The following is a 23,394-nucleotide window of genomic DNA, read 5'->3' as shown; positions in this document are numbered from 1 at the left end:
TAGCTTGCAACACATTCCTAGAAAGCATCCACCTTCTGATAATTGCCAATGATCGGATCATTGCTGATAGTAATAAACGATTTCGCTAAAACTTCATCTTCAACCTTACTTCATGTTAACCAATTTCTTATATCCGCCTTCTCCAAATTTACGAATTCAATTGGAGATTCGCAGTCAGACAGTTGAGTCTCCGAAACAAAAGTTGAAGTAAATGATTTATTTTTCGTTGGAGAAGTAAAAAACATACCAGTTGCATGTGAATTAGATGGATAGTTTTATAAATTATGGATTATATAGATAATTTGATGGATATGGATCATATGGATTAGTTGGTGGGTATGAATTATGTAGATAATTTGGTAGAATTTATGAATTTTAGGAAGAAGTATTTTCTAAAAAATCCTCGATTATTTTTATCCATTTATGGGGAAAATAATAGAAAAGAGTTTTTTTAGAGGGATTTAGGTATTTGTATGATGGAAATAAGTTGGGTAAGATTATGAGTATTTATAGATAATTTTTTTTATTAAAATAATTGTTAACTAGCCGTTGTGTAGATTTACTAGCCGTTTAATTTTTTTATTTTAATCTTATAAAACATATACCACTAATTCGATTTTATTTGTTGGTTAATAATTTTAAATTTTTTTTTAATGTTTTAATAAAAAATACTTAGTACCCTATCATGCTTCTCTCACATGATATATATATATATATATATATAACAACATATTTCTTTCACCTTAATTCATTTTAATATTAACGCTCATTATTGATGGATCTCACAATCACTCAATTATCTTAAAATTATATCATATTAAATAAATATATTTTAAAATATTAAAATTATTTTTAATAATAATCTTATTTAAAAATTATACTCGTGTTTTATATTTACCCATTTTATTTAACTTTTAATTTTAAAATTTATAATTTTTTAATAATTAAAATAAAATAAAAATAATACTTATGGGGTGAGCCAAGCTGGCCGACCTCACATCATCTTGAGCACATTCAACCCCTTCACAATGGTTTTAATACTAAAGGGTTATTATAACACCTATCAACAGGAGCAATGTGACTGCCCTAAGAGCGAACACTTATTTAGACATCAAAATACAAACGAGATCTAAATAAAAATCAAATAAATTAAAAAAACTGAATTGTCAATTTAATTATATATTATTTTAATATTTTCACTAATTTTAGCGAGTTTCTATTTGCTTTTCACATAATAAAAATTAATTTCGTGTCAATTTAATTATTCCAAAATACTAAATTGTCTAAAATCGTTGAAACGAAAGAGAAACGCATATCAATAGGATTGAAATAGCATATACAAACCCTTGATCATCACATGTTGAATCATTACATGTTTCCCCTACAAATTGTTGAAATTATTTTCTCTATTTTGTTACTGATACATGAGATAAAATCACGTCAAAACAGAATTTTACAATGGCATTGTTGTATCCGCTAGACTCAATGAAGAAATAGGGGCATTACAAAAAACAAGGAAAAAGAAAATGATAAATCATACACAATATAGCAAAACCTTGACACTGGGACAAACGAAGAAGCCCAAAAGAATTTGACACGGAATGCAATCCTGTTTAACAAATGATCGATTGGCTCAGCATTTCTCCTGTACGCCCTCATACTAATAGTCATTCGTCCGTGCTGCAGTCTACAAGGTTCGTCTGTGGCACATCGCTCTCTAAATCTGAAAAGGCAATATAGCACTTGAAGATTTCAAAGTAGCCCAGCAAGCATAGCACCAGGATCGTTGTATGCTGGAGTAACTGGTGATTGCGGTTGTATCGGTGATATGCCTGGTGTAGGTGCTTGCATTGGTATGCTGACCAAATGTTCCTTGATACACTCCTTCAACCTATTAAGAAAGTGATGCTGTTAGAAGATGATACGGTGCCAGAGTAAGAAACTCAGGTGAAACATACTCAAATGTCAAAATTGGATCTCCTGATCCTAAAGTTATGCGAAGCTGGGTTCTGTCTGTGGGGTCTGTTTCAACTCTGATCTGTAAATGTCAGAAGCATAACAGAGCAACATCAAATTGTGACAACGGGCCAAGAATGTAAATGGCCTCGTCTAATTTCATATAAACAACAAAGTAAATCAATTGATTTCCGGCAGAAGTCTTCCTAAATCAGTTTCTGTAACTACAAGAATAGTAGAATAATGAACACATTAATATACATACTCAAAAAGGAAATGCTGAAATGTAAATAATCATTGTAATTGAAATAGTAAAACGCCAACAAAAGTTTCATGCTCAAAGAATTCAAATGGCATTCACACCAGTTCTCTAGGAGGGTTTTAGGTTCTGTATTTTTATAGCTTAGTATAATAAATTGCTTTACATTAACAAGGTGGGGAAATATAACCAACAGAAACACATTAGTCAAGATATCCACCGTCAACCTGCGATTGTCTCATTTATTTAGGTCACTTCACGAAACTTATCACTCCATTGGTATGTCAGGTAATATCACATGTAATATTTAGAGCAATTAAATTTAGTGCTGCAACTTGCTTGACATTAATAAGGTGAGAAAAAGAGAACCAACATAAACACGTCGGTAAAGATCATCATCAACAAGTTGTGTTTCTTTAATTTTGTTGGGCTTGGGCACATGATCTTAGCACTTCATTGAGCTATGTCACTCACTAATAAAATAAAAAGGAATTAAGTTTTTCTTAAAATGGCTAATATTTTATCTAGTCTCCCTCTAGCCTTAATTCTACTCTTCGAGGATTTAACGCTTCTACCTATCGACAAATTAGTCAAAGATAAAGGTAATTGTGAAATTGGTACTAAAAACAGTTGAATGAGTTATCAGTAACCTACGACAGATACTAGCATACATTCAACATAAAGGTGAACCAAAATGCTGAAGGATATTAGTAAATGTACGAAACAAAAGACAGATGGCAGACAAGAATACATGAGGAAGGTAATTCCTGATACACAATGAATCTTCAGTAATCACTAAGGTAATTGACAGTTAACAAAGCTTGATGAATATAAAAATTCATCCCATTGCAGAAGTTGGTAATTACAGAGTATTCATACCATGGAGACATGACTTGTATTCACACATGGGACCATGGATGATTACCAGTAGAGCATAGAGAGAGAGAAAAAAATACGTCAGAAGAACAAAGATTTATACTAACCAGACAAAGCATAGCCCTGGTGCTCTCTGAATGGAAGGTAGCACAAATAATTAGATTATTTGGATTTGTATCCTGAAGAAGACAAGGGTATTGTTATTATTAGAGAATAACATGGAAGATACAACAAAGAAAGAGACGACTCACAATTCCAGGAATAACTGCCATGCGAAGGCTAGTGAATAAGTTTGCCAATTCAGAAAGGGGCAAAGGTTTTACACCTCTAAGCTGCAAACAACCTCAGAAAGGTCAGAATTGAAGAAAATTGTTATGCAGTATGAAACCGTCACTTTAAAGATATCGAGTGCTCAACTTATAGTCAATTGACAACACCATGTGCCACATGATACCATTTCTAGTTAAATTAAGCATGATTTCATAGTTTTAGCTGAATTCCATAAATCTAACATATAATGTAGAAATTAAAAATCAAGATATTTCAATTATTGAGCCAATGTAGCACCAGGCAGCTGCAAGCTTGGACAAGCTATATCCAAATTGACAACTTAAACAGTTTGATGAATTTGTCAGAAAATTAGAAATGCATGGAATATATTTGTCAATAATGAAAATTAGGCTTAGATCTTTTAGATTATCCAAAGTATAGGCTAAATTAGCAATTCAACTCTTGGCAGCCAAGATGTTTGAGAATTTGAGAGCTACAAACATTTGTCTTCTGTGTATCTGCTAATACAAATTACTTAACTTAAAACATCACCTCAAACATGAAGTATGTTCATGCATAATTGTTAATGCTAAAAGACCAAACAATCAAAAGATAAAAGTTCATATTATCTTTAAAGAAATCATTAATAAAATAATTTATGGAGGAAAACTTGACCCTCATGCTCTTTAAGACAAATAATTTGCAGAAGAAAATGGATAGAAAATAGAAATATAGGTTCATCTAGATGCTTACCACTTCTTGAAGCTTCAGAGGTGGTCCTGACAATGATTTCCACTGGAGGAAAAATTCTTCAGCAGATATTGAAAGCGGCTGCAGAAATTTATTAAGAACAGCTGGAATCCGTAGTTTGACATTAACCTGGAATTAAATAAAAAAAATTGGTGAAGAATGATCTTTTAGTATAAACACACAATAAAAGCATGGTAAGAGTGGGACCACAGCAGTTCCAAATTTATAGGAGAGATCTAGAACGGCAAGATCTCTGCTTGCTCGTAGGTTAACAACTTCTAGTGGGCATTGAACCTGGTACATTAAAGGAAAACTAATAAACTTCAGAGCTCTATTAATTAGAAAAAAAGAGAGCTGCAGTAGATAACTACACCAGACCTGTGCCCGTGGAGGAATAGTTTCAGGTACTAATGAAAGTTCCATCTTTAAATGGGTTGGAGGCAGTATCACAGCTTGCACTGAGACGAGAGGTGATGTATTTTTGTTTCCCAAGAAAAGAACAAAACGTCCATGATGAGATCTCCATTCTGCTTTTATTCCAATCTGTAAGAAAGGAGGAGGTCAAGGTAATGAACAACTTACACAGAAAAAAAAAATCTAGGGGGAAGGAAAAACCTGATTAAAAAAATAAATGTAAAATAACAGTCCCAACCACACATGCAGCAGTGTGAACTCGGAACTATGAATCACTTGCAAGCCAAACAACTATGGCTGGCTCCAGATTTGCAAAGTAGGAATAAAATAAAAAATGAAATGAAAGGCAAGGGTCAAATAGTAAACTCATAATTGAGCTGCATAATTTGAGGAAGTTCAAGATAGGGAAGTATACAAGTTATGCTTCATTTTTGCATTTTTGCCTTTTTAGAAGGCCTTTCTTCAAACAAGGCTTTTAAAAATCAATAAGGCATGCCCAAGAACCATACAAAATAACTACTTGCAGTCAATACTATATTCAAGACTTAAATTTAACAAGTATGTTGAAAACCTGTATATGGGAGTCCTCATAAAGTACACCACTGTCTTTAAGGCACAGTGCATTGAACCTTTCTGCAATGTTTGCAATTGGCTGTCAGAAGATAGAGAGGGTTAACATGATGCCAAAATAAGAAACTTCAAGCAACATAGTGGATTACTGTCAAAGTAATTCAATCATTTGCAAAGTATAGGCGTTTGAGAAAAAAAAAGGTAACAAAGAATGGATAATCATGGATCACCCCAGCCACACAAGATACTACAGTACCTGAACTGAGTTTGGCTGATCATCGACAGTGGCCAGTGCCAAGGGACCAGCTGCATCAGGTGTAGCTTCCGGTGTTGACAACAGATTCTGGTCCTTATGCTCAGCTGGAACAGCAGGGGCTGGTGGACCTTCTATTGCAAGTGGACCCAAAAGATCTCCAAGGAGATCTGCAGGATGAACCTCTTGAGGAACAACTGCAGTGACGGACCCATTCTGATGGGAGAATTCTCGATCTTGAGGATTTATTTGATCTTGAGAGGTAGCTTGATCATGAGTACTACTAGCTTCCTGAATTGCATTTAAACTTGTTGAAGCATTATTAACATGATTAATCACTATCAACAGGCTAATAGAAAGGTTCAACCCTAACCATATTTTGACTTGGCATCCTAACAAGGGCAAGCTGACTGACTGGAACAGACCCATTTGCAGGACGCTGGTCAGTTACAACCAAAGCATTTGATGTTTGTTGCAGACTCCTTATTCTAATTGCACTTTGCTCTGCTGTGTCAACTTCAGCATCCTCAGTCTTTTTAATCAAAGCAGACTAGTGTTGACAATTAAAACATGTGTTAGTCTGGAAAATGATATACCTTTTACTTTCCACTAGCTTTAGCAAAATAAGAAAAAAAATTTCACTCCTTCATTCAATTACAAGATCTACCTGGCGTTCCGGAAATTTGGGCATTTCAGCCAATACATCCATTAATGCTGTCCCTTTCCTACTAAGTGCAAAATATTCAACAGATCTTTGCTGGATTTCTACATCGATGTAACTTTCATATCTGCCAAAATGTGCAGAAACATTTCCCATTATAATTATGAAAAGAATATACAAAATTATAGACATAATAATTTTTTATACATAACGAAAAAGGATAGGTAATAAAAAGATAATACTTACTTTCGGAATATAGACCAGATTTGTTCTTGCAATTGTGGATCTGAAGGATGGTTGTGCATCAAGATTTTGGCAAATGTTGACAGAAGAATTGCAATAGTGCTCGTTCTGAAGAGAATAATTCTTTGATACATTACCAAAAAGACATCAACAGTTGATAACCAAAATGGGACTGCTGTAAGCTTACGTTACTGTAGGAAGTTTCTCACTAATAATGGTGAAGATTTCCTTAGGGCTGCAGCCAGGTCTCTGAGCCAAAAGGTGGCTGTATTCTCCAAGAAGATAAGCACTCACCTAATGCATCAATAAAATTTAGAAGAATAGGCATATATTGTACATCAATTTACCAATTGTTGGCACATACACTGCAATTCGAGGGGAAATATAATACTGTCAGTGAACTACAACTGTAGTTAAGATAATGGTAAAAATTTGATCAGATAGAACTGACAAATTTTTAGTTAGTGATCATGTTTATGGAGTGTGATGACTTCAACAAATATACTCCAATAATCTCAAACGTGAGGGAATTTATGAGGGCATAAAAACTAAAAGTGTATGAAGCATGAAGCATCAACAGTTTGCTAGCAGATATTTGCTCTCCTGGAGTTTCAGATAAAACAACTTGTAATAAACTTATGAGGGCATATAAAGTGCATGAAGTACAACAACTTTGTAGCAGATATTTGTTCCCGTAGAGTTTCAGATGAAAAAGAAATTGCTAAAATAATTAATCATGCAGGTCTATTGCTAAGCTTTACCATTTCATTCTAAAGGGAACTCAGAAAATTCAACATACAGGTTCAATCCAAATAAAACTTTTCAACTCCAGTTATATTGTACATATTGAGGAAGTACTATGGTGGCACAAAGACATTCTACTACATGCAGTTTGACAAAAGCTAACATAATGAGGTGAAATGCAGAGAGTATTAGCAAAAATCCTTTTTGCTATCAGATTCTCTTCTCAATTTGGATAGAACTGAAGACTAGGATAAGAGAAACACCTTGACCATTGTCTCATGCAAAGCAGGCTTCTCAAGATACTCTCTTGCTTTAGCTGCTGCATATGGCTGTACAATATCACTAGAGCAGTTATGTACCCAAAATGAGGGATCTACCAAGTACCAAGTACATAAGCAATAAATGGTGTGAACCTGTAAATCCTCATTGTTGGTGACAAACTGAACCACACGATACCATATGTCATCACTAACAAAATCCCCAGCTTTATCAATCAACTGAAGAATGACGTCAACATACCTACAAGTAAAAAGAATTGAAGTTCCAGACATGTCAAAAATTTGAAGGAGAAAGGAGATTGTGATGAATTTCTAGTAAAAGAGTTCAATTTAATATAGAAAAATATCACACATCAAAACATGGACTTCATTAAAAGAAATTATTCATGTGTGGTTTAGTATATATAGAGGTAACAGCGACAGGAAGCAAGGTGAGAGAATACAGAGGTTGAGACAATCCAGAGGGAATATGGAAATAGAGAGGGCACAGACCTGGGTATGCTTTTGTCAGAGAAAGAATAAGGGAAAGAGGAAGAAATAAGATATGGAAAAGTTTGGTAGAAGACTGATTTGTGATTTGGAACGGAAGGAGGGAGAGAATTTGATTAGCTGCATCAATAGTATTTTAGTCTCAAGAGCTTTTACAATATTAACAAGGTGTGGAATTCTAGATTAGCATCTCCTTCTTAATGGATCCTTCCCCAAGACCCCGCATAGCAGGAGCTTCGTACACCGGGCTGCCCTTTTTTCATCTCCTTCTTAATGGTAACTTAGATTCCCTTGCTTGAGGAAATCTTTATTGCCTCAATTTAGACCAAGCAAAAGCATAACTAAGAAGAGAAATTGATGTTTGAAAATTAAAAGGAATTAATCAAGATCAGATCATACCAAACATCACATAGGAGCCATTTTGCCATTTCTCTGTCAAAGGTTAAGGATAAACTAACTAGCGACAGTATTGTTACTAACTGATCTCAGTTTGTTTATGGGATTGCAGAAGAAGAATAACATCAATTAGGCCAAATTTTACAATTGAAACAATCATAATGATATAACTAAATACATGCTGTATAATTATGGAATATATCCATTAAAGAAATTACATTCTGTGATAAAAAAAAAAGATATTTGATTTGTCTATTCAAGCATTCAAATTCTCTCAATGATGCTTGGACAAAAAAAAAGAGAAACATTTGAGAGATGCCAATACAAATTATATAAATGTGAAACAAGTTCTTTGATGTAAAATTTGATACATACCAAGACAGATCTGGAGCAAACTTCTCTGCTAAAATAGCAGCTTTGAGTGCCAATTCTTCACGCATAGCAAACTCTGCTGTATTAAGATACTGAAGAGAAATAGTAGACAATTTGTGAGGATCACAGATGACCTCCTATTGCATAATATTTATATACTTAAAGCTACAAAAGCAAAAAACAAATCAAAAGATTCACTTGTACCTGCAATAACTCTTCGACTATATCCTTGGCGTTTGTAACGTCGCACATGCCATAGAGTAGATCAAGAGCACGTCTCCTAATACTGGAATATTTGCAAACATATGAGGAATTTACATCAACAACAGGCATAATCAAGCACGAGAAAGACAATTATGCAGAAGGAAACTTAAAAAATACTAAGGAAAGAGAAAAAAAATGCAAACACAACATTTCAGAAAGGAATAAATCCAATAGAAGAATACATACTAGAAGAAATGTACATCCAGGCTATAAATATAATTTCCTAGAATCATCAAATCAACAAGTACCCAAATTTGCTACTTGTTTTGAAGGATAGTATTTAGACAGGCATCTCTCTCTCTCTCTCTCTCTCTCTCTCACACACACACACACACACACTTACACTTTGTTGTTAAAGCTTCTATCATATCTGTGACAGATATTTTAAAGTGGTTGCGCATATGATTCATGGTTTTACCCAGAAAAACTATATCCAATTGCAGATTCTCTCCTTGGAATTGACCATATCCTTTAGCTTGAATATGGATTTGGATGTGTTTGACAAAGTCTCTAATAGTCATATTAAAATTGGGACATAAGTAATACCTAAATTGACATTCATATCTACTTCGATAAGTCCTATAATAGCTTTTTCCGTATCAGAGAACTGGGTATCATGTAAGACAAGTAATACTTTTCCTCCTAACTTGGCTCTTGTAAGTCCTCGTAGGCCAAACACAATTAAGCCCAAAGTTAATCTGTAATGTAATAAAATAATTAAGGTTATAATGGTGTTATTTTGTTGTACTTGAATTTGATCTCCTTTTCCTGGAAGTTCTGGTTGACAATAGCCGTCTTCTTTTGTAGTAGAGAATTGTTTTGTATATTCTATGGCTTCTTCATAATGAGAATTTTCATATTTAAGTTTGTTCATTTATATTTCAATTCTCCAAGTAAATATTGTAACATGTCCAATTTTTCATATAATTGAGTTTTGTAACTTACGATGACTTCTTTTGACTGAAGTAATAATTGTTTAGACTCCGTTTCAAGCGTCTTGGTTTCTTTAGAGGTTTGTCCTTTTGGTTGTAAGGATTGTATGACTACGTTTTGGGATACTTTTAAGTAGTCTAAATTTCGCAGTATTTCTAATAACACTTGTTGTTGTTGTTGTTGTTGTTGTTGTTGTTTTGTAAGTACGCTTTCTATGCTTAAGAATAGCTTAAGGAAGTGAGATTCCAAAGATAAGCTTTGGCTTATAAGTAATCAGTTAGGGTGTTCAAGTGTGGTTGTTCTGAATGTAAAGTATGAGCTACTACTTTACTTCGAAAAAAACAAGTATGTTTAGTTTGGTCTAGAGTGACGATTGTTCTAGGATGTATAGCAAGATCTAAGTAATCAAGTTTTATAGAAGTGGAGGGCGCGCACGCGCGCATAGATCTGCATCACGCTAGATCCACATAAAAGGGGCTTTCATATCATGTGTCATATGTAATGGTTATACCACAACAATTCTCATCCCTCAGAGATGAAAGATGTTTTTGAGACATCCAAACATCTCCTGGAAACTTTTTGAAGAATACAAAATCATGAATCAAAATTACAAGTAAAAAAGTAGCTGGTAAACATCGCCTTTCACATAGTGACAAAAATTCCAAAAGGCCTGTAGCAGATTGATGTTTTGGAAAAAGAATACATTGAATCAAACTCCCACCAACAAGAAGGTACCTGATATCAGGATCTTTCAGAGAAGTAATTATTTGTGATTGATGTCGTTTGATAATATCCTGCACATCTGACACCAATAACATCCTCGTCATGTTCTCCTGTATGAATAAATAAGAGTCATCATTAGCATTCTAAAAGACTGGGAAGTTGAGGTGCAATTCTTAACAAGTGCAGCCTCATCGTTGGCCCAACCTCAAGGCAATTGCCACAATACTCCATTTAGATGTAATCAATCACCAGTATGACAGATCTTTAGAAATACTATTGGAGCAAGCACTTACAAGGCCAAGATATCGAATGTTTGGTTCGCGAACAGCAATAAACTTCCCAAGCAAAGCCACACACTGAGACATCATCTCCTTCTCAGCATCAAGATGCATAACCTGCAATATAGACGAGAGTGATATAATCACTGGAAAACTACAACATATATTTTGAAGGAAGTTAATGCTAATAACAGATTGGAAAACACCTGTTTACAGATACTTCAGTAAGCAGAACATAGGCTTATAAGGAACTAAAACACATTAAGTGTATAGATATGGAAATAAAAAGAAAAGAAGCAAGCAATCAATAGCATTATTAACACAAGTGGATGACAAAAGAGAAACTTACTCTTGTTATTTTGTTAGAGAGCATGGAAAGTGTATTATTCAATGATTTATTAGATCAAATTGAAATTTGTAGAATGGGAGTGAAGTTTTTTACAACCGGAAAGCCAACATCAATATCCTCAGAATGATTGATGCAAGATTGCAAACAGAAACAAGAAATTTCAGATTTTATTTTCCAGGAAATACATATGATCATGGTCACTCACTGATGAATGGCATGTGCTGCATTCACATATGCATTTTCGATCTTAGGACAAATCAACCTTTCAAATAAAAAAAAAAATACTTATAATTTGAAAGGGAAAACTCACAAGAGCCAAGGCTTCAAAAAGAACTGCGTGTGCTGCATTGTTCTTGTTGACATTTTTTACAACATCAGTACCCATTAAAATACGTTGTAGAACCTTCAGTGAAGTAAATTGATTTATTAGCAAACATAAGAAAATAAGCACGTTGCACCATGCTGCATACCAAAATCAGTCATACTTCAAACAAGGCTCTTCTGGTGTTTGGATCTTCAATGGTTGGAAAATACTGAAGAGCTCTCATTGTCTTAACCTGCATTATGTTAGCATTAGCAATCAGAATAATGATAATTTCTCTTTAACTTTATCATTGTTTAGATGGACATGAATAATTGCTTAAAGACCCGCAACTATTTGTTTGTCGATTCCATGGTTCTTGCTCCAAAATAATGAACACAAACCATTTAACACTTAAGCATCAAATATATATATAGATGACTGAGTAATGTGTGTATGTCAGGAAACAAAAACAACAAAATTTATATCATCCTACATCACAAAATTCATCAAATATTACCTATATACAAGCATGATGAATTTACACTTTCGTATTTTAATTATTATAGGATGACTTCCGATGTAGCAATGCTAAAAACAGCATTTAAGTAAAATGTTGATAAGCACAAGCCTGTAGACTTACAAGCATGTCAGAGAATAAAAAGTCAATTCAACAGAAAGCACTTATTGGAAAATTTACTCATATTTGATAGGTTCAGTATGCTTATTGGAAAAATTACTTAAATTTGGTATGAATACCAACAAAAGGAATCACACAAAAAGTATAAAAATCTTCTAAGTTTGTTCATGCAAACAATACTAGTGTACAACCTTGATCATCAAGATCCACTTTGAAAGAGCTGCTCATATGCACTATGTTATGGACTGAGCCCATACAACAAAAGAGAATCTGGAGCCCATCAAATATAAGAGATATACGCACGGCAGATTTAGAAAGGATGGTGCAAATCAAGAGAATTGATTCAACTATAATAATTTATAGTAATTGTTTTTTATTTGAGTCAAGTATCTTTTATTTTAAGTAGAATTGAGTCTAGTATCTTTTTATTTTTGGTAAGAATAAAACCTTTCTTATTCAGAGGTTGTCTTCTTCCTTCGTCGAGAAGGAACGTCTTAGTTATATTTAAATGGTTGAAATAATACAATAAAGATTATCATTGAGTTTTACAAAAAAAAAAAAAAATTAAATCCATAGATCGAGAGGTTCTCTAATTTCCTCGAGCCTCAAATCCCCCTACCACCATAGGCCGTCAAGGTCGTAAAACCAAGAAGATGAAGGTTGATCCTGCCGACTAGTTGGTAAACCGTCCCATTACGCGATCCATAGCCAAGGGTCTCAACAAATTAGTATCAGAGCTCGTCGTAATGGGTGATTCACAAGCACTTCAACAACGTTTTGATGCGTTTCTCAAAATCTACAAGGAGGACAAAGCTTCCAATGAAAAACGACAACAGCTCATCCATGCTCAACTAGAGGAATTGTGAAAAGCTTTTTTAATCTACACTCAACAACAACCATCGAGGTGAAGAGAGCAGCAATCATGCCAATCCACAAAAGCACCACTCGAAAGGGTATCATGGCCACGAGGAGGGATCCTCATATACCACGATATTCGAAATTGGATTTCCCACGTTATGATGGTGAGTCTGATCCTTTGGGATGACTCAATCGATGCGACCATTTTTTTCGCCATCAACACACTTTGGAGGAAGAAAAGGTGGGCCTAGCCCAGTTCCATCTTGAGGGAGATGGCCAACTATGGTTCATCAAACTCGAGCATGATCGACCTCATATTCAATGGGAGGAATTCAAAGATCAGTGTAATTTGAGGTTTGGGCCACCTATTCGCAACAACAAATTTGACGAGCTTGCAAAACTTCAACAATCAGGATCAGCGAAAGTTCGAACAATTGGCGGCACGAGCGAGTTCCTTAACCTCAGAACAAGAAGTGCAAATATTCATTAGTGGCCTCCAAGATCACATCGCTGTGGAAGTCGAGCTTCACTACCCAGAAGATCTCACTTCGGCTATGAGTTTTGCTCGTCTTTATGAACGTCGCTCTAAACGATCTGAATCAACAATCACACCGCAGCGCACCCCCGTCCTACCATCGAAGCAACCATTTATCAAATGATACGTGCCAAGGGCCTTTGTTTTAATTGCGACGAACTTTACATTCCTGGTCACAGTTGCAAACGTCTTTTTTTTTGCTTGAAGGATTAGAAGATTATGATGAACAGAACCACGTCGAGGATGTTGAAATTTCCCTCAACGCGATCACGGGCACCCGTGCTTCTCAAACCATGCGGATTCAAGGACGAATTAACCACACCCCCTTGCTGGTCCTCATCGACTCGGGAAGTACTCATTGCTTTTTAAATTCAGCACTTGCATCAATCTTGGGCTTATCTATTGACAAAAGTCTTGCCCTCTAGGTGGTAGTAGCTAATGGTCGACGACTACAATACCTTGGGGTCTACCGCAATGTATTAATCTATTTGAGTGATCACAAATTTAATGTAGAATTCTTCATTCTACCATTAGGGGACATTGGAGCAGTGTTGGGAGTCAACTGGCTTCGCACCCTGGTCCCATCCTTTGGGATTTCTCCCAGATGCGCATGAGCTTTCAACATACCGGCAACACCATTTATTTACAAGGATCGGGTGCTACTCTAACAGCAGAAGTGACCTCTCTCGCAACAACTACCCTTCCAAAAGTTCATGAAAAACAACTACAACATATTTTGGAAAAGTATGCTGCAATTTTTTAGGAACCCAATGGCCTTCCGCCTTTTCGTAAGTGCTGCCACAAAATTACACTTGAACAAGGTACCAACCCTATCGTGGTGCGTCCTTATAGATACCCCCATGTGCAAAAATATGAAATCGAGCGTTAATGCAATGACATGATTGCCAAGGGCTTGATTAGACAAAGCACATCTCCTTTCTCTTCGCCAGTTTTACTGGTAAAAAAAGCAGACGACACATGACGCTTTTGTGTAGATTATAGGGCTCAATGAAAAGACAATTAAAGATAAGTTTCCTATTCCTGTGATCGATGAATTGCTTGATGAATTACATGGATCCTTTTATTGTACGAAGTTGGACCTCAGATCCGGCTATCACCAAATCCGAATGGAACCGGACAACATTTCCATGACAGCTTTTCGGACTCACCATGGTCATTTTGAGTTCATAGTAATGTCATTCGGGCTCACCAACGCCCCCTCAACTTTTCAAGTTCTTGCGAATAATGTCTTTGGCGATTTTCTAAGAAAATTTGTACTAGTTTTCTTTGATGATATACTGGTTTACAGTGCTTCTTGGGAGGAACATCTCCACCATTTGCAGCTCGTTTTTGGGATATTTCAGTAGCAACACCTCTTCCTAAAAAACTCTAAATGTTTATTTGCTCGGACGGAAATTGCCTATCTTGGTCACATCATTTCTCGTTCAGGGGTGGTCGTCGATAATGGCAAAATTGAAGCAGCTCTCCATTGGCCACAACCCACTACTCTTCGTGCCCTTCGTGGTTTCCTGGGGCTCACAGGGTACTATCGTAAATTTGTCCAAGGATATGGAGTGTTGGTGTCCCCTCTAACTAGCCTCTTGCGAAGGAACTCTTTTAAATGGAATGAGGCGGCGGAATTGGCATTCCAAGAGTTAAAGATCACCCTTACTTCCACACCGGTACTTGCCTTGCCCTATTTCTCAAAGTCATTTGTGGTGGATTGTGATGCCTCAGATATGGGGATAGGTGCAATTCTGCAGCAAGGACACCCCATTGCTTTTTTTAGTCGTCCCTTGGCCCAACGACACAAGAAGCTCCCTGCTTATGAGAAAGAACTTATCGGATTGGCCAAAGCTATACGTCATTGGCGTGCTTATCTTTGGGGACACAAGTTCTTGGTTCGAATTGACCATTATAGTCTAAATTTTTTATTGGAACAACGGATTACCAACACGCCTCAACAACACTGGATTAGTAAGCTGTTGGGTTTTGATTTTCTCATCAAATATTGAGCAAGCCGAAACAATGTGGCAGCAGATGCACTTTCACATCGTGACAACAATAATGGACAGTTGACCGCCATCTCCATGCCTAAATTAAATTTAACAGAGGACATCCAATCTGAAAACTCTACTTCCCCGAAAATTCAGCACCTTATTCAGGTGTCACAGCAAGGCGAAGGTCGCATAAAGTACAAGGAAGGATTTTTATTCTTCAAAGGCAGAATCTATCTCCTTGCTACATCTCCTCTCACTTCTAAAATAATAACCATGATACATAATGAATTTCACGAAGGATATCAAAAGACATTATATCGAATTACACGAGATTTCTATTGGCCCGCGAGGAAACAGCAGGTTCACATGTTTGCGCGTGAATGTCCAATCTGCCAACACAATAAAGTGGAGCATTTGAAGCCCGCGGGATTACTACAACCCTTGTCTATTCCTCACCAAGTGTGGTCGGACATTTCCATGGATATTATTGACGGGTTGCCTCTATCTCAGGGTAAAAATTTAATGTTTGTTGTTGTGGATCGCTTCTCTAAGTATGCCTATTTCATCCCTTTATCACACTCATACACAACACTGTGAAGGTGGCTTGAGTTTTCTTTGATAACATTTTTAAGCTTCACGTTCATCCAGAAACCATCGTCAGCGATCGTGATGCAACCTTCACTAGTTCTTTCTGGAAGGAGCTATTTCGCCTTAGTGGGGCGCAACTTTGTTTCTCGTCCGCTTACCATCCCCAATCGGATGGCCAAACCGAAGACGTGAACAGGGTTATTGAGATGTATTTGCGTTGCTTTACGGGAGAATTTCCAAAGAAATGGGTATATTGGATCTCTTGGGGAGAATTTTGTTACAAATACAATGTTGGTTATCACACGTCCCTCAAGGCCACCTCGTTCGAGGTTGTGTATGGGCGATCGCCTCCACGCCTATTGTCATATTTGGCTGGTACTTCTCATATTGAATCAGTAGATCAGGAGCTACAAACTCGGGAACAACTTCTGAAGAATCTACGAGGAAACCTTCTTGCTGCCCAAAATCATGAAACTTCAATATGATTCATCCCATCGAGAGGTACGGTTTGAGATAGGAGATATGGTGTTGTTAAAGTTTCAGCCTTATCGTCAAGTAAATTTAGCATCCAAGAACCATTCAAAACTATCTCCTCGCTTTTATGGGCCTTTTAAAATCATTGACCGTGTGGGCCATGTCGCTTACAAACTCCAATTGCCAGACCACACCAAGCTCCACCTAGTTTTTCATGTGTCCTCTTTAAAGAAATATCATAGCAGCATCCCTAGCGTCCCCACTCTTCTCCCCATACATCAGGAAGATTACATTCCTTCTCCTCTAGCAGTTCTCGACTATCGCTCACGTTGTGGACGCTCCCAAATTCTGATTCATGGGAGGATGCAGTGGCTATCATGGAACGTTACCCATCATTCGTGTTTGCGGACAAACCCATTTCTTAGAGAGGGAGTAATGTTATGGACCGAGCCCATACAACAAAAGAGAATCTAGAGCCCATCAAATATAAGAGATACACGCACGGTAGATTTAGAAAGGATGGCGCAAATCAAGAGAATTGATTCAGCTATAATAATTTATAGTAATTGATTTTATTTGAGTCTAGTATCTTTTATTGTAAGTAGAATTGAGTCTAGTATCTTTTTATTTTTGGTAAGAATAAAACCTTTCTTATTCAAGGGTTATCTTCTTCCTTCGTCGAGAAGGAACATCCTAGTTATATTTAAATAGTTGAAGGGCAACCCGTGCACGAAGCTCCCGCCATGCGGGGTCCGGGGAAGGATCCATTGTACACAGTCTTACCCTATTTTTTGCAAGAAGTTGTTTCCAGGATTTGAGCCCGTGACCTTTTGGTCACATGGTAACAACTTTACCGTTGCGTCAAGGCTCCCCTTCAACCATTGAGTTGAAATAATGCAATAAAGATTATCATTGAGTTTTACAAAAAGAAATTAAATTCATAGATTGAGAGGTTCTCTAATTTCCTCGAGCCTTAAATCCCCTTACCACCATAGGTCGTCAAGGTCGTAAAACCAAGAAGATGAAGGTTGATCCTGCCGACCAACCGGTAAACCGTCCCATTACGTGGTCCATAGCCAAGGGTCTCAACACACTAGCAGAAATTTTGGTAAGGGACCACTTTTCCTTCCCCTAGTTGCTAAGCAGTCCATGTTAGGAAGCCATTTTAAAATGCAGCTTGCCAAGGTGGCCTAGGCAGCCAAGCAATGCAAGCAGGTTTAATGAAAAATTAGAATTTTTTTATGAGTTTTATATTTATATATATATATATATATATATATATATATATAAATCATCATCTAGTCATAACACACAAAATCATTTTTTCCAAATTTTGTGGTAGTTTTTTAATTTCAATATGAAATATATAATATTTCGTTATAGTTAAATAGGTTTTGTGTTTAGTTGCAATTGTGAATTTAATTTGATTAAAGATACAATTGACACTCTTAATTTAATATATTTCTTTTTTCTATTTTAATATTATTGTAATGTTGACTACCTAAGGCCCTGCCTAGCATTTGAAATCATCTTTTAGTACCTTGATTATAGAATAATTTGAGGTAGGCGAATAAATGCAGCAGTCAAAGGAATAGTTCCAGTATAAAAATGAATTCAGAAAGTAAAGAATCCACAATACAAGTAGAAAGCTGGAAATAAAAATGAAAAAAAAAAAAGTAGATGACTTGACTAGACCTGAAGCCACGGTGATGGAATTCCATAATAGGTGTACTCTGGTGGAATATCTTGGTTTCTGGCCAACCTTTCCAATATTTTAACACACTTTGGAAGGCAATTCCAATACGCTTCAATATTATTTGAGACTAAAGCTACAAAAAGGCTCATAACAGCTGTCAATACTCCCAAATCACGTTCATCTAAAAGCTGTGACATCCGATCAGACCTAAAATAGAAAAGAAAAATTATCGTACTTGAATTCAGACAAACACATATAGTAGTAGTAGACATGCGCTTCTATGTAGATGAAACCAAATGAGGATATGAATGCATAGCAGCAACTTACCAACCATCAATATTGACAACATCAGGATTCTTCCTGTAAAGACGAAGAAGACACAATGCAGCTTTTTTTCGAACTAGAGGCCTGCAACTACTTGAAACCTGATGAAAATACAAGCAACATCAGTGGCACGCCCATAACAACATATGAACTGGGAAATTCCATAATCTTACCAACAGCTTTTGAACATCGGGTGCCAGTGATTCAGAAAACTCCTTCCCACCAATATTTCCCACCTAAAATATGGATGAAGAAGAAACATATGACCTTTTCATTGGATTTAGACAAGCTACCAACAACAGTTCTTATTTAAATCTATTACATGGAGAATGCCTTAAATTTGGTGTCATCATACTTAATAAATTTTCTCCACTTTCTATCAACAGGTACTGTGATTTTGCTAGGACCGAAAACATATGTTATGTTTACAGTTGAGTAAGTAGATCACCAATCTATATAATGTTAATGAGGGTAGTTCATTGTCTACCATAACTCCCTCTGCATCCCTGCTCAAACAGTTCTATTCATCAGCAAAATATCTTATGCTTACTCATGAACTGATTGCATGATGTAGAAATAAAATATAAAGGGAGTCTGAATTCTTGTTGAGAAACTTGCAAATAGATCATTTCCAAGTGTTCCAAAATGTCTTTGCTGCTGTGACATACCTAACCAGATACCTATGAATGTTACTAAGGGAGCCTAGAATTAAAGTTTCAACAGACGCATAATCATTCAAGTTCAAGTAAGAGCCTTGCAACTTTTGTTAATGGAATCTTTCTGAGAATTTGGAAATAATTATGTCAGTAAATCCGTTTATCTTGGTGTTTTGAATATCTAAATGTTTGCTTAAATTTGTGTTTGTTGACCCTTGTATGGATAAATATCACAAGACAAGGGATTCATCCCATAAAAATTTCCAATAGGGAGGAAAAGAAAGGCTTATGGACAATCACAGAAGTTTACAGACTATTTCCCCTTGAAGCTACATGTATAGTTTAGATCAAACCTCTATATTCAAACAACAAAAAATAATTTCAATAGTTTTTTAAATGTTATAGGCAAACTGTTAAGCAAACATAAATGTAGGTAATATGTTACATAAGTAGGATCAGATTACCATCCGTGAGCAAAATATGTTAAGTGATTGACAGAAGAATTGATCACATAAAAAAATAAAAAATAAAAATCCAATTTAATGTACGTAATGATACAATAGCTAAAGATCAATGAGACTTGAGAAGGATGCTGCTTAATACCATGGTCAGTGCCAAACACTGGAAGGTTTCATTTCGCCCAATTATATCATTCCGTACTGTATTTATAACAATTCTTAGGAAGTCATGGTTCTCATTGAGCAAGCAAGATGTCACGATGTACCCAACCTGCAGCAAAAAATTTCACATGAGAAAAACATATAAAATAGAAACACAAATAGACCAATCACCAAATTACTTCATACACTTATCTTATACATTTCACTTTACTTTTGCAAAACATTATCCGCACCCATTTACTCTCCTTGGTGAAAAAATAGACCACATGCATAAATTAGTTATTTCCTTAGCCTGAATAGACAATACACTAATAGTATTTACCAAGCATTAAAAATTTACTGTTGTGATGGATTTTGTACCAGAGTAAACCAAAATAACAAATCGGATAAAATTGTGACTGACAGAAGACGAGGCACAAGAAATTACCTAAGGCTAGCATCTCTAGTATTCACTTGCTACCTTGTATGAGTGGCAAAAAGATCCATTCATGAGCAATACTTGTAATGTAAAATAAATAAATAAAGAACAAATCTACAAACTGTGAAAGATGATAGAATCCTTGAAGGAACAATTAGAGAAACGCTTCCATAGTTTTTATTTGCAGGTGTAAATTACCTGTTTCTCCGGATACTTTGGAGCAGAAATCAACGAAACAGTTTCTGTATGTCCAAAATCTACATCATAACCTAGCATGTGTACGTAAAGAATTTTCCAGACGTATTTCTTCTTCTCATAATGTGACAATCCCTGTTAAATAAGAAAAGGTTGGTATCATTGAACAAAATAATCTATGACAGTTGAGACTTAATTTTTTTAAGTACAGTATATTTAGATTTCCACCCGAGCATAATCAAATGATTGTGCGATCACCAGAAATTGCATTATAGTTAATATCTAATATCTGTTATTTGAATTTCATTCTCATTGGAATACAGTAGAAACATTAGGAATCAATCCAATCAAATGAAAAACAACCTAGAGGAAGTGAAAAATTACTTATTCTAGCGTTTATTTCATTCTTGCCTACCTTCAATACTATCTTATTGGCTACTTTTAAGGCACAACATTATTCAGATAAATATTGCTTACATATGCAAATCTGCATATTTGTTGTTGTTCCTTAATACATCTAGTTTAGTAAATTTGCGTTAATTAAATTCATATTCATAAAACAGTATTGAGTAAATGCTCCAATATCTTGGATATGCTGAGAGAGAATAAAAATTAAGAAAAAGGTATTTTTAATGTATGATAAATGCATCTAATTTTCATGAAATGGATAGATAAATTTAGATGTCAAATATATTCCAACAAAACACAAAAACAAAAAACAATTAGTGAAAGATGCTCAAGTTCAATGCTCACTATATGAAGTTGAACTTTTATGCTTTTACCCATAAAGAATAACTTAATGCTAAATTCACATTCACGAAAGCCATAACTCAATTTTACAACTTCTAAACTCAACAATGACTGAATATCTTGCAAATTTAGTAGTAGAAAACCTTTTATTTAAGAAGTAGTGCTGCAATTATAGCCATATTACATGACATATTTTCTTTCATATGTTGTCATTTTTTGTCTTTAGACAATGAAATACAGTTGAGACAGTAGAACATCAGTCTAGCCAACAATCGGTATCTTCAGTCAAATTGACAGTGTAAATTTTGTTTATTAACTACATAAATTATTCCATCCCGAGCTATATGACTTCTATAGAGTAAACCTAGATGCTCAAACGATGGCAAGATTGCGTGATTTGCAGAGACAACACTTTACGTTAGTTCCCTGCAGAAAGCAAACCTAGTAAACGAACCATAACATTGCTGGGATATGAACAAACCACAAACCTAGAAGCGATCAGTTGAAACCTACCCGTTGAGGCACAGTGTGACAAAAATGGAGGATTCCCCCCCTTTTTGCAGACAAAAACAACAGAGCAGTAACGATTAAGAGAAGGGATCAGAAGTGGGAAGGAAGGTTTTGGACCTTCTCATTCTTAAAGCGGGTACGGATGTTGCCGAGCTCCTTGTCGACCCTGAGCCTCTCCTGCTCCTTGTTCTGGCAATTCCGGACGTCGCTGATGAACACGGAGAGCCCTCGCATCCCGGACAACGCCATAGCTGCTCCGGGCACCCGCACAATCCGATCGCCGGCGCCGGATCCACGGACGAGCGGATCAGATCCGCCGGTCCGCGCACGAGATTCAGCGCGGAATCGCCTCCGCCGGCCTCGATTGGGAAGTCCTGGCACCGATCAGGGCCAAACCGACTGAGTCTCCTCTCGCGACTCGAGCGGTGGAGAAAGGAAGAAACGAGCTGGTTTCTAGAAGGCGGATCGAAAGAAGCAGACGGCGAAAATTAAATGGGTCAAGCTGTAGTTGCTATACGTATTTACGTATTTTTATAAAAAAAAAAACCCTTTTTATTTCTTCTTTTTTTTCGTGTGCCTAATTTAATTATTTCTTCCGTTTTTAAACGCTTTTGAACGATCCCGTTGAGGGAGATACGGCGGAGCTTCTACGGGGGCCTGAGGTCTGACTCCGGATCCAATCACCGGTTTAGCAAGATAAGCAGACGATGCTTCGCCTTCCGGTGCGAATCAAGACCATTATCACCGGTTAAGTTATGTTTACTTTTAAGAAGGATTAAATATTACTTATTTAATAATTTTATCAGATATTTTTAAAATAATATTTTTCAGTGTATTATCTGAAATTGCCATAAATTTATTAGATTAAATATAAATAATTGGGTAAGTCAAAAGCGGCAAAAGTCCATCGTTTTCATCTCGTGGATTTTGACAGGTACACTTCTTATAAAGATAGCGGCCTAAAAGATGACACGTGTTATAATGATTTTTAAGTCATGCAAAATATTGAAATTAAAAGTATCAACGAGTAGCGTCGAGTTTAATCGCGTTTAAATTTATTTATTTATTTATCATATTTGTATTTTTAAAAATTTCATTAAATTTGAATTTTATATCAAACTCAACCACAATATTGCTGTTATTATAAATTAAATTACATATTTATCTATTAGATGAATTTTTATTTTTAAATATATTATAAAATAATTAAAAATTAAAAATTTATAACTTACTATACGTACTTAATAAAAAATAAAATTAATTTATAATTAAGATTGGAAAAAATAAAGAAGGCATCTCACATTTAACAAATCGTCAAATGGATGATTCACCATATAGTTATCTTGAGAATATTTTTACAATTATAATAGTTATGATTAATTATCATAACTACCATAAATACTAGTTATAACATAGATGCTATAATATTATACTTTACTTTTTAACTATTATAATATATAGCAGTTATAAACTACTATAATATTATACTTTACTTTAATGTATTGTAATAGCTATAATATGTAACAATTACAAAATAACTAATATTGTTATAGTGGATACCAATGGCACGCGTAGCCAGGATTTTCAACTGTCTTGCACTGTTGCTATTCTGAGATTGTATTTTCTGTGGTCTTATACTCATCGATATATCGAACGACAAACAAAAAAAAAAAATTTTAAAATTTAAGTTCAATATATAAGTCTAAAAATTACCGGACTATTGAATTTTGACTCAATAATAAACCTTAAAA

General features: G+C 35.5%; 1 protein-coding gene across 2 annotated transcripts; it reads right to left on the bottom strand.

The window, feature by feature from the left end:
* Positions 1 to 1,321: 1,321 nt before the first annotated feature.
* LOC122036497 (AP-2 complex subunit alpha-1-like) lies at positions 1,322 to 22,131 on the bottom strand. 2 transcript variants are annotated; one of them, XM_042595832.1, is made up of 27 exons: positions 21,761 to 22,130; positions 20,387 to 20,518; positions 19,754 to 19,879; positions 18,668 to 18,730; positions 18,498 to 18,595; positions 18,170 to 18,377; positions 11,564 to 11,635; positions 11,389 to 11,481; positions 10,745 to 10,846; positions 10,464 to 10,561; positions 8,736 to 8,817; positions 8,535 to 8,623; positions 7,410 to 7,515; positions 7,260 to 7,325; positions 6,440 to 6,546; positions 6,256 to 6,360; positions 6,016 to 6,136; positions 5,722 to 5,898; positions 5,352 to 5,639; positions 5,097 to 5,177; positions 4,490 to 4,654; positions 4,319 to 4,405; positions 4,115 to 4,240; positions 3,343 to 3,423; positions 3,199 to 3,270; positions 1,959 to 2,038; positions 1,322 to 1,891 (listed from the first exon to the last, which is right to left on the bottom strand). In XM_042595832.1, exons 1-27 carry the CDS (start codon positions 21,890 to 21,892, stop codon positions 1,753 to 1,755), a joined length of 3,096 nt encoding a protein of 1,031 aa, XP_042451766.1. In that variant the 5' UTR covers positions 21,893 to 22,130; the 3' UTR covers positions 1,322 to 1,752. The 2 variants fall into 2 exon arrangements, with proteins under 2 accessions (XP_042451766.1, XP_042451765.1); XM_042595831.1 differs by having other exon boundaries at positions 7,260 to 7,515; positions 21,761 to 22,131.
* Between the last annotated feature and the right edge of the window lie 1,263 nt (positions 22,132 to 23,394).

The sequence above is a fragment of the Zingiber officinale genome, unplaced genomic scaffold (genome assembly GCF_018446385.1).
Source record: "Zingiber officinale cultivar Zhangliang unplaced genomic scaffold, Zo_v1.1 ctg167, whole genome shotgun sequence".
NCBI classification, from domain to species: domain Eukaryota; kingdom Viridiplantae; phylum Streptophyta; class Magnoliopsida; order Zingiberales; family Zingiberaceae; genus Zingiber; species Zingiber officinale.
This window is presented reverse-complemented; position numbering and strand designations above follow the sequence as displayed.